The sequence below is a fragment of the Megalobrama amblycephala genome, linkage group LG16 (genome assembly GCF_018812025.1).
Source record: "Megalobrama amblycephala isolate DHTTF-2021 linkage group LG16, ASM1881202v1, whole genome shotgun sequence".
In the NCBI taxonomy this organism is placed as follows: Eukaryota; Metazoa; Chordata; class Actinopteri; order Cypriniformes; family Xenocyprididae; genus Megalobrama; species Megalobrama amblycephala.
Genome location: NC_063059.1, coordinates 6859264 through 6870647, shown reverse-complemented (window position 1 = coordinate 6870647; position 11384 = coordinate 6859264). Strand labels below are relative to the sequence as shown.

Sequence of the window (11384 nt, the reverse complement as noted above, 5' to 3'; positions counted from 1 at the left end):
CAAATAGAAATTAAACGTCTAAAAGAATCTTTATTTGTACGTTTTTTGAGAGGAGTACCCTTCCTTTGTCCATGAAAAGTGCAGTTTTTCTCTGCTCGCTTCTCGACGAAGCACGCGCACAAAGACGCCTCAGACAGCGCGCGATCCTGATATACGTATATGAATTACAGTATCTTAAGATATCGGTCTTGGCGAGTATTCATGCAAACATCTGTTATGTCTTAAGTGAATGTCTGGTTAACAGTTGGGGAAAAACATCTGATGTGTAACATTATAATTAGATCCGTGTGGTAGTAGGTCTTAATATACAGGCTGTCTGTTTCAATAATGTTAATCAAACAATTGTGGAATCATGTAAAAATAAAGTTGAATATATATTTGTTCCTACAGAAATGGGTTTTGACTTGGTTTGTGCCAAATTTGGTGGCATTACAAGGGATTTTAAGGTATGGTTGCTAGGTGATTTTGTTTGAGAACCTTCAGAAAACTTTTAACTCGATTTTTCTCAAAATTGACTTTGCTGACTATCAACAATATAAATCATACATCTTTTTTTTTTTTTAATAGAGAATGTGAGAATAACAATAACTCATTTTTGAAAATTTGCTCACAGTGACTCATTTTGCCAGCACATGTCACATAATGATTATAAAGTATAATAAAAAAAAAAAAAAAAGAAATGAGGAAAAATAAAAATGTTGAATAAGAAATTAATATTTTTATTCAGCAAGGATGCATTAAATTGATCAAAACTGCCATTAAAAGACATCTATACAAGTTAATTTTAAAGGTCAAATAAATTCCGTTTCAATTCATCAAAGGAATAAAAAACATGGTTTCGATAAAAATATTATGCACCACAATGTTTCTTGAGCAGCAAAACTTCATATTAGACTGATTTCTGAAGGATCATGTGACACTGAAGACCGGAGTAATGCTGCTGAAAATTCAGCTATGATCACAGAAATAAATTACATTTTAATAGAAAACAGTTATTTTAAATTGTAATAAAGTTTCACCTAATTAATGTTTTTACTGTATTTTAAATGATATAAATGCAGGTAAAAACATATTAAAGGCAGTATGACAAACATGACAAAAATAATTTAAAAATGTATTTTTTTTGCAATACAATAAGGCTTAATTTTCTATAGGCAAAATATGAATTCTTAATTTTCTTTAGATTTTGAGCAGGATCTCTAAATTAACTAATTAAATATTTAAATTAAATATAAAATACTACTACATATAACAGAGAACGGGGGTAAAAACAGATGGATATGAATACCCAAAATGCATTCTCTTGTTTAACCTGGTGGTAATCGGCTGAGGGCCCTATTTTAACGATCTAAACGCAAAGTGTAAAGCGCACGGCGCAGGTGCACTCAGGGCGTGTCCAAATCCACTTTTGCTATTTTAACGACGGAAAAACGGTCCATTTTTGAAATGGTTTGTCCCTATTCTCTTAATGAGTAATGGGCGTAAGGTTCAATAAACCAATCAGAGGCTACGTTCACACTGCAGGCTGAAACGACCCAATTCCGATTTTTTTGCCCCTATGCGACCTGTATCTGATCTTTTCATGACAGTCTGAACGACACAGATCCGATCTTTTCAAATGTGACCCAGGCCACTTGGGTATGTGGTCCTGAATCCGATACGCATCCGATCTTTTGAAATGCGACCTCCGTCTGAACAGCCAGGCCACATGTATCCGACCCGTACGTCATTGATACGCTACAAACGTCATAATTGTGCGTTGAAGTAGGCGGGAACGAGAAGATAAACAACAACCGTGGCGGACGATTGTAATTGTGCTGGCTCCGTTGGGAAAATAACTTTAATATTGCAAAAAGAGCTCCGCTGTTGACTACACTGTTGTTGACATCCATGTTTAACGTTAGCTACTTCCGCAAACAACGAGTGACGTCGTTGACCGTTGCGTACTCTTCTGCGCATGCGGGTCACTTCTAGGTCATTTCACGTTCACACAGGAGATCACAAAAGGTCGCATTTAATTGAAAATGTGAACGGCCTTGCAAAAAAATCGAATTTTTTCAAAAAATCGGAATTGAGCATTAAGCCCTGCAGTGTGAACGTAGCCAGAGTGTCATCTCCCATTCGCTTTAAGAGCGAGATGCACTCGCGCCATGGCGGATTGCTATTTACATGGCGGAAAAGCTGAACGCTTTTCAAGCGAAGAAACCGATCTGCTCGTGCGATGAGTCAGTTAATATATATGTGTGTGTATTGGCACGATTGTTCAATTAATTAGCCAATTTCGTTCATCATTATAAGTAGTAATAGGCTGAATTGAAAATAGGTAGCCTAATTCTAATACACGCAATGACTATTCATCATTACATTTTTATATTTATGTAGCCTACACAATAATATTCTTTTACACTGTAATCCTTTTGTTTTTAATATTTGGCATGTTTGTGTGATGCGCATCCTTGTGTGTAATAAGCAAAGTCAACGCGCACTGTGGCCGCGCCCAGAGGCGCAGTTTCTACCAATGCGCTCTAACAAAAAAATATTGCGCCATTGACTTTAGACTTTAGACCAGGTTTGAGTTGGTCTATGGCGCAGTCTATTTTCAGTTCCTTAAAATAGCAATGCGCCAGCAATGCGCCTGAACACACCTCTTTTTTAGACCAGCACGCCCATGGGCGCACTAACTGGCGCAAATGCATTTACTAATTTAAGGGCGTGGCGCTGAACAGGAAAACGCGAACGGCGCCGGACGCAAACTAGCAAACACACTTGCGCTGCGCCTTGCGTCGCATTGCGCCGGGTGTATTATAGGGCCCTGAGAGTTCAAAAATAATACATCTATTTTAAAATGCCACCTTTCAACTTACCTTGCCATCGTAATACTTCTCACGCTTGTCCGTCAGAACAGAACGAATAACAATGCCTGAATACTCAATGACCATCTCCCCTGCTTCGATGTTCCGCTTGCAGAAAAGCCCTCTTCCGTGAATCGCAGACCTATGATGACAATTACAGTTACAGGGAATGTGAATTGTTTTGAATAAAAATACTGGCAACACAACCAAGAAACTGGGAGGAAAAATATTTGAAACTTAATATGCCAAAACGTTCATTCACATTAAATTATTACAAATACAACACAGCAAAAGAAGACAATGCCAAAGGGTTGCAGAATGGATTGCAAAGATAATAAGACTATTTCTGTGGAAAAAAAACACTCCACATTTATAATATAAACCACAGAGACATCATCTGAACTCCAGACCTCAGTACATCATTATAGGGATAAAAGGACTTATTTCCAGCAGATCCTAGGGCGTGTGTTTCTTAAAATGAATAACATATTTATATATTATCACGTCATCAGGGTTTTTTTTTTCTTCACAGGTTTATTATTGGGAGATCACCTGGAAACACTAGCTAAACATTTCCTTCCTGCGACTGGTGTAATCATCTCATCATATATGGTATGCTAATGCAATTTTGACTTCTGCAAAATGTAAAGACATGTTAATCTTTTTTACTGATGTTGCTCAAACGTAAAGATTAAAGAACTGAAACTATGACTCAGTTCCTCAATTGAGGGTTTAAACTGTTAACCCACCTGTAGACACCAACCGCTTCCTTAGATGTCCTCTCCAGATGTCTAAAGCGCATCGCCATAGGAAGCTCCAAACTTGTTGCACGTCTGTAAAGTGCAAATGATTTTATTCCTCACGTGAACCAAGCAACAGTTTCATAATAAATCAACCCAGAACTACAATACTGGCAGAATTAGCCAAGAAAGCAGAACTACAAGAAGCAGAAAATGTAAAAAAGGGGAAAGGAATATGAAGAGCACATTGTCATGACAAATAAAAAAACAACAGAAAAACAAAAAAAGCATTTGCACTTTAGTGCTCAGGGTAACCCTATTATAAGTGCCATTATGCTTTTTCATATATCACATTTCATCCAGTGTGTAAGTGTGTAATATAGCTGTCTCTAAATGTAAGGTGTGCAGAGTTTCAAAGATAAAGTGCATGACAAATGTCATTATTGTCTCCCAAAAGAAAGAACCGTACTTCCTGAAATGAGTCGTTAGTAATTCAACACTTTTCTGCATGAACCTACGTAGGGTTGTAACAAATTAGCATAATAATGTCTTCATTGGCTGCCCATGAACAACATCTACTTTGACCCTCAAACACTAGCTGTAGCTGAGGCCTGGAAGAGTTTGGTTTGTGTTGTCGACATGTTGAAAAGACGCCGTTTTCGGCACTGTAAAGAGCAATTCCACTTTGTATTTGTATTACTTTGTACACAAGTGCCGAAGAAGCCTCTGGAGCCGAAATTCAGATATGGTAATGAGCGTTTTCTTTCCGACATGTGTTATAAGTGATCGACCAATCACAACAGACCAATAAGAGCAGAGCAGACTCTCAGAAAGGAGGGGTTAAGAGATACTGGATCCTTTATCAAATTTGTTTCAGACACTGCGAGAAATGAGGTGTGCTGCAATGTATATTATGAGAAAATTGTTTTGAGTTTTGACCTTAGATGCTGCAAAACACAATTAGGAACCATTAAAATAGCATAATAGGGGCACTTAAAAAAAAATAATAATAATAAAAAAAAAAAAATAAATATATAAATATATATATATATATATATATATAAATTTGAAAGTAAATCAGCAAAGTGCTACATCATGCATATAGCGCTGTAGTTCTGAAAACATATTGATGTTATACTGTGAACCTGTATCAGTAAGTCTTACGTGTTTGTGCGTCACATCAGAGAAACAAAACTTTCATTCAGCAAAATTCTAACAAATTCTGACCTGGTGGATTTAAGAAGAACCTCATCTTCTTCCTCATCGTACAGGTCGGTGTCAGGAAGCTGTCTGTGCTGTGACGCCAGGAAGTTAAACATGTCAAAGGTAGACTTCCTGTGAAACAGACACCAAAGTAGGTGTGAGCAATTTCACTCAGAAAAGATCCCTTTTTTTTTTTAAGCACGCAAATGTACGTCACAGAACTTATGCTTCTAGATAAGATCACTTCTTACTCTCCAAGACAAATCTATGTCTAAACCCCTTCCCTACTGTGGTATGGTAACCAAGAAGCTCAACGCAAAACACCTACTTCTACCTTGTTGCTAGTTATTAGTCATTTAACAAACGCCTTCTTGTATAAAAGCCAATGATATAGGGACAGTCCCCCTATAGCGACTCGCACTTAAGTTCCTTATATAAAGGTACAATGTTCATCCCAGTAACTGGATTCTAGGTTGTGAACTAGGACTGTCAATCAGCTATAAAACACAATTGAAAAAAATTACACATTAAGGCAATTAATTAATCAAATGAATAGCAAATATTCACATATCAATTTGCTGGGAAAGGCCCTTAAATAAAAAAACAACAACAACAACAACAACAACAACAACAACAACAACAACAAAACAATATTTTAGTAAAAAAAAGATTACAAACTGTCTTTAGAAATCAATAAATAGTTTAAAGCTTTGTAACAAAAATAAAATACTAATAATATTATTAATAATAATAATTATTATTATCATTATTATTAAGTAGTGGTAGTATTACAATAGTATTGTGGCTGACAAGGTAATTAATCAAATGAACAGGAAATAACCAAATATCAATTTGCTGGGAAAGACCCTTATAATAATAATAATAATAATAATAATAATAATAAAATATTTAAGCAAAAATAATAATAATAATAATAAAATACTTTTATAAGTGGTATTTGTAGTAATATATTATTATTAAACAAAGTAAATTTAGAAGTCAATAAATAGTTGTTTTGTAAAAAAACAAATAATTATTATTATTTTTAGCAATGTTAAGTAGTAGTAGTAGTATATTATTGTGGCAGACAAGTTAAGCATTGAATCAATAAAAGTCACTTCAAATAAATTAATAAAAGTGGCTTTAGAAGTTGGTAAATTGTTTGTTGCCTTGTAAAATTATAATATATATATATATATATATATATATATATATATATATATATATATATATATATATATATATATATATATATATATTTTTTTTTTTTTTTTTTTAAATAATTAATTATTAATTACTATGTTACCACCACTTCATAAATAAACAGTTAAACCAGTGAATTGACCTTAGGTAGACTTCAGAGCGGGCACAGCCACTTGGGTTAACGGGCAGATCTTCCTCCTGACTGGCCTGCTTGTGGAAGCGGAAGGTGTGGCGTTGGCAGCGTTTGGCCCCCTGGAGCTGTTCCACCAGGTAGACTACGGCATCGTGTAGCATTCCCATCATACGAGCCCCGCTCAACCCCGAAAAAGTGAGCTGCCTCAGTCCAGCAACAGCACGGGCTTCCTGGACCCCCTCGATAACAGTGGTCCAAGCCACTGTTGGGAATTTTGAGAGAAAATAAATGTGAAGTTAGTAATTTTTGGTTCACAAACACATAAAAAAAAAAAAAAAAAAAAACGGCCACAATTTACATGCACACAGTACATGCATATATTTTTTTTAACTGCCAATGGCAAGCAAAAAAAACAACAACAACAGTTTCTTATTGGTCCAAATTTCTTACAACATATATACGTTTATAAGTGAAGTACTGTAATCTGATTACAGTGTTGGTCAGTGCAGTGTGAATTAGCCTTTAGATGTCTTTGATTTGATTGGCTCACTTCACTTACATCAGGTAACAGCACGGTGAACAGCAAGAGGCACACTATTATACATACTATTTAAACCACGTATTACGTAGCAGCTTCTCATTAATTTACCAGCCAAAAGGTTAATATTGACAAATAAAATAAAATATATATCCATGGGTTTCATGTGACGTCACTGTGTTTTATTGCCGCCATTTTTGTGTCTGGTCACAGCTGCACAACCTGTTTCAGTCTATGGCCACAGCAGCCACAATTACCAGAGAAAGATCAACAAAACACTCCCAGAAAGTTCACAACAAGGTTACAATATGCCTGGGATGTGTGGTGCTGTTAGCAGTTTTAACAGTCGTCAGAGAAACCCCAAACTACAATTTTATTAGATCCCAAAGGAGTTAGATGGGCAGAATTGTTGGCTTCATTCAGAAGGCACCACACCACTGGTAGCCAAACAGCAATGCACAACATTAATAACTACTGGGACACATTTACATAACATTATAATGAGAACACTACTGTAATAAAACATTGTGAAATCTCTTTGTTGTTGTTTCAGCACGTCATTGTGGGAAGAGCGCATCTACTGGAGTTAAACATTCTGATTAGCACATAACTTAGTTCAAGCTTCACTTGTGCATTTGCGTCATTTTGTGCAGATAAAAGTCGTAATATTAAATTTATGTAGTTGCCTGTAAATATCTGATAAATCTCATATAGGATGCGTTTCGTTGAGGTTAATAACCTGCAGAGGTTTATTGTACTGATGATCATCTTGCTCTCAAACAGCAACGCAAAACATTAATAACTATGCTGTCTTATTCATAATATTATAATAATTGTAAGATCAGCTTTGGCCAACCAACTTTGGAATTTTCAGAATGCTTTTAGCCTCCTGAACTGTGTATGTAAATCACGAATCGGCTCCGGACAGTCTAGGAGAGACTGTGACTTTTGGCATCTTTGTGGAACCGCTGAAGCTAAACAGAAAACCCCACTCCTCAGCTCTGGGGACTTCAAAAGAATCACCCCATGTGGGTTAAGGACCATGCGGTCGCATTCCAGACCAGCCAAACCCCAATACACACCACACACACATACACACACATACCACTTTTCCACCAAGGCAGTTTGAGTGCTGGTTCGGAGCCAGAGCCTAGTTTCAAATCAGTTCTTTGTCTTTCGACACACAAAGCACCAGCTCCGAACCAGGAAAAGTGGTTCGTAAGTAGCACCAAAACATTACTGGGCTAGAAGTAAGAACCGCTTGTGTCAGGGGCTGGGGGCGGGGTTACCGTGACCAACAAGAAACTTGTGACCGCCATTTTTGAAATAGCAGCTAATCGAGCTAATAGCAGCTCGATTGTAATCTCCGTCTATATACAAATTACGGCGAGCCGTGTTTGGATGCCGATGTAGGTTCGCAAAGCCATGATCATCAACAGTAGTGAAACATCCACGATTGTTGATAGAAGACTTGTTCGAGATGCATCGAAGCAGCGCGGACCGATTCGGCGGGTGCCGCGGATCCGTGGGAGCATTTGTACATCATACAACTTCTTGCGCTTTTGGATCGTTCTCGCGGAGCTTTGATGTCATACGCCGATCGCTATGCGCGAAGCTGATGCATCTCAAACGAGCCTGGTGTATTTGTGTTTGGCGCTGCGGTGCTAGCTTCGCTGTGAAATATGAGACGTATACAGTGACGTAAGACCTGGCTCTGTGCTGGCTCTCTAGCCCGTGGAAAGGCAAACCGGTTTTTAGAAGGCTTGTCAGTTGAACCAAATCCGAACTGGCACTAGGCACTAGCTCTGAACTAGCACCCAGTTCGTGCTGGTGGAAAGGGGGTAACAGACACACACAAACACGCATGGAGATTGTATGTACAAAATATGACTGAGCCAAAGTGTACCCGTCGTTGTATTTCAAGTTGCATGTATGTATTCCTAGTGTATAAGTTTAGCTATGACTGTAGTTGTGTTAGTTTCATTCTAAACGATAAAATTTGAGTATAAACTGTATCTCCCCTTTTATGTTTTTGCCACCTGACAAGTTTGGTTTCTTTGTAAAGCTCTCTTTATGCCTTATTCAACAATGTATGTCACATTACTGTAAAATGCATTGTTCTATTTTTAATGGTACTTCGAAGAAAAATGTACTCTGGTCTAACACTTCATAAATTATGCCAATCGAGCCGCAAGACAAGACAAAGAAAAAATTTGCCCGCCAAAATTGCACCCTTATCATTGGCTGTTTTACCCAAGGAGGCGTGTTGGCTTGTTTGTCCATAAAAGACAAGCACAAGCATTTTTCCTTTGTCTCTCGATTGTCTCTCAATTGTCCTCGTGCACGTCTCTCCCGGACGTCTCGGCGACCGCGCTTCCATCACGTGCTCCTCTCCTTCGGGACGACCATTTCCAGTGAAACAAAGTCCTCAGTTCAAATCTTCCCGCGTTAACGGAAGAAGCCAACGAACTGCAGCCACACTGAACCATCCCCTGTATCTTTTGAAACTCACCGCTTCTCTCTATCTTAGATGCGATAAGTCATACGACCTAACAAAGTGATACTGATTCTTTGCTGGCTCTCAAGGACTGTCTGTAAGTTTTGACTAGCATAGTTTTTCTAAAACAACTATTAAACTAGAACTAATCATATATGTAATTGATTACAATCCGTTGTAATTAATTCACAATATATGTGCATAATTCCCTCTTAGGTCGACATATATCATAATTAATCATGAAGCTTATTATATTTCACCCATGATTTGACCTAATTGATTAAATACCTGTAAAATCGTTACATAATTATATACACTATTGTAATAAAATGTTGTGAACTCTTTGGGCTTAGTTGCTGTGTTTCGGCGTGTTGTTACAGGAAGAACGCATCCACAACAGCTACATTATTCTGACTATGTTACTTAGTTCAAGGTCATCTGTGCGTGATTTTGTGCAAATAGTTGTAATATTTTTTTTATTTTGTATAAATATCTGAATTATCTTATAAAGGATGTATTCCATTGAGTTAACCTTCTAGCTTCAGTTTATGGGTACTCATTCTCTTCAGCTTCAGCACACGCAGTTCAAACAGCAATGATGATATTCATGATATAGATGTTCAAACAGTCATTAAAGATGTTTACTATTACTGTAATATTAAAAATGTTTCATATTTATTCAAAAACATGAATGCATTATTTTTAATAACTAGCACTTGTATTGTTCTCGTATTATTTTCATCAACATATGGTTTGATTCATTTCCTTATTTTAAATTATTTATTCCACCATGGCAAATGCATTTTGTTTTTTTATTGTCTAAATAATGTTGTTAAATGACTTGTTTGCATTTAGGTATTTTATATTATTTTTTTTAGGTATTTATAGATTTTTTGGTAACACTTACATCAGGTAACAGCACGCTGAACAGCAAGAGGCACACTATTATTTACACAATTACCAAAGAAAGATCAACTTGTATACTTTTTTTAGGTAATAGATTTTTTGGTAACACTTTCTCCGGTTTATGGCGATGAATATGAAGATATCTACCTTATTCTCGTGGGCACTACTGTAGATATGTTTTTAAGGGACAAAACACAGTTGGAGGTAATAAAATAAGGATCACAAACAATAACAGATGTTTTTTTCTAAATATCAATATTTTTCCCAAATAGTCTCATTTAGATAACATCATTGCTGTTTGAGCTGCGCTCGCTGAAGCTGAAGAGAACATGGGTCCATAAATTGAAGCGCTTTGCTAGAAGGTTAATTAACTCAACAGAACACATTCTGTATAGGATAATTCATATACATTTATACAAGGTAAACATAATATTACAACTTAAATTTGCACAAAATCATGCACGCATGAACTTGAACTAAGAAACTTGAATGTAGCTCCTGTTGTGGATTCGTTCTTCCTGTAACAACATGCTGAAAAACAGCAATTATGCCTAAATAATTCACAACATGTTATTACAATAGTGTATACAATTATAATGTTATTAATATGACAGCCAAAATCATAGTTATTAATGTTTTGTGTTGCTGTTTGAGTGCTCGCTGGAAGCAAAAGATGATCATCAGTACAATTAACCGCTGCTGTGTTAGTTGCTGTGACGGTCACAAAAATGGCGGCAGGCATACAAAGTGACGTCTTTGAATCCTACGGATATATTAATACTTCAACAGAAAGAAAACAACAAATCTACATTCTACTACTTTTTTTTCCAACCACAGGCTAAAACATGACCTCCTACCCTCAATGCTGTCTGCTTCTACACTGAAGCCGTCATCACTAGCGATCTCAAAGCGTAGGTGGGGATGGTCTCGGCTGGGGGGAATGTGCTCTTCACCGTCTGAGGGAGGCATCTCATCATCTGAACAGGACAGCATCCCTAAAAAGAATGAATATCTTTTAACATCTCATTCTTTGATCCATTGAAAGACCTTAAAGTGAACAAAATCAAATAGAATACAAACAAATTACATTTAAATTAAATTAAAATATACCTGAGTATTTGTTCCAGTCAGATAGTGCACTACGGTTAGCAGGATCCCAAGTTGCTGGCTTGTTGTTGTCTCCACCTCGAGACAATGAAAGGCGATCCCAGGGTCCAGGCCTAAAACAAAATCAATGATAGGTCACATTATAGTGGATTAGTCAGACCATTTGAGTGTCTGACATGTTCTTTCCATTGCAATAATTTAACGT

General features: G+C 36.7%; 1 protein-coding gene across 1 annotated transcript in view; it reads right to left on the bottom strand.

Moving 5' to 3' along the window:
- Positions 1-11384, bottom strand: part of LOC125248738 (histone-lysine N-methyltransferase 2B-like) — a 45420-nt gene that overhangs the window by 3056 nt on the left and 30980 nt on the right. Inside the window, 6 exon segments of the mRNA XM_048160842.1 lie at positions 2865-2994; positions 3602-3685; positions 4820-4927; positions 6141-6393; positions 10930-11067; positions 11183-11292. Of these exon segments, the coding sequence (XP_048016799.1) occupies positions 2865-2994; positions 3602-3685; positions 4820-4927; positions 6141-6393; positions 10930-11067; positions 11183-11292 (823 nt within the window).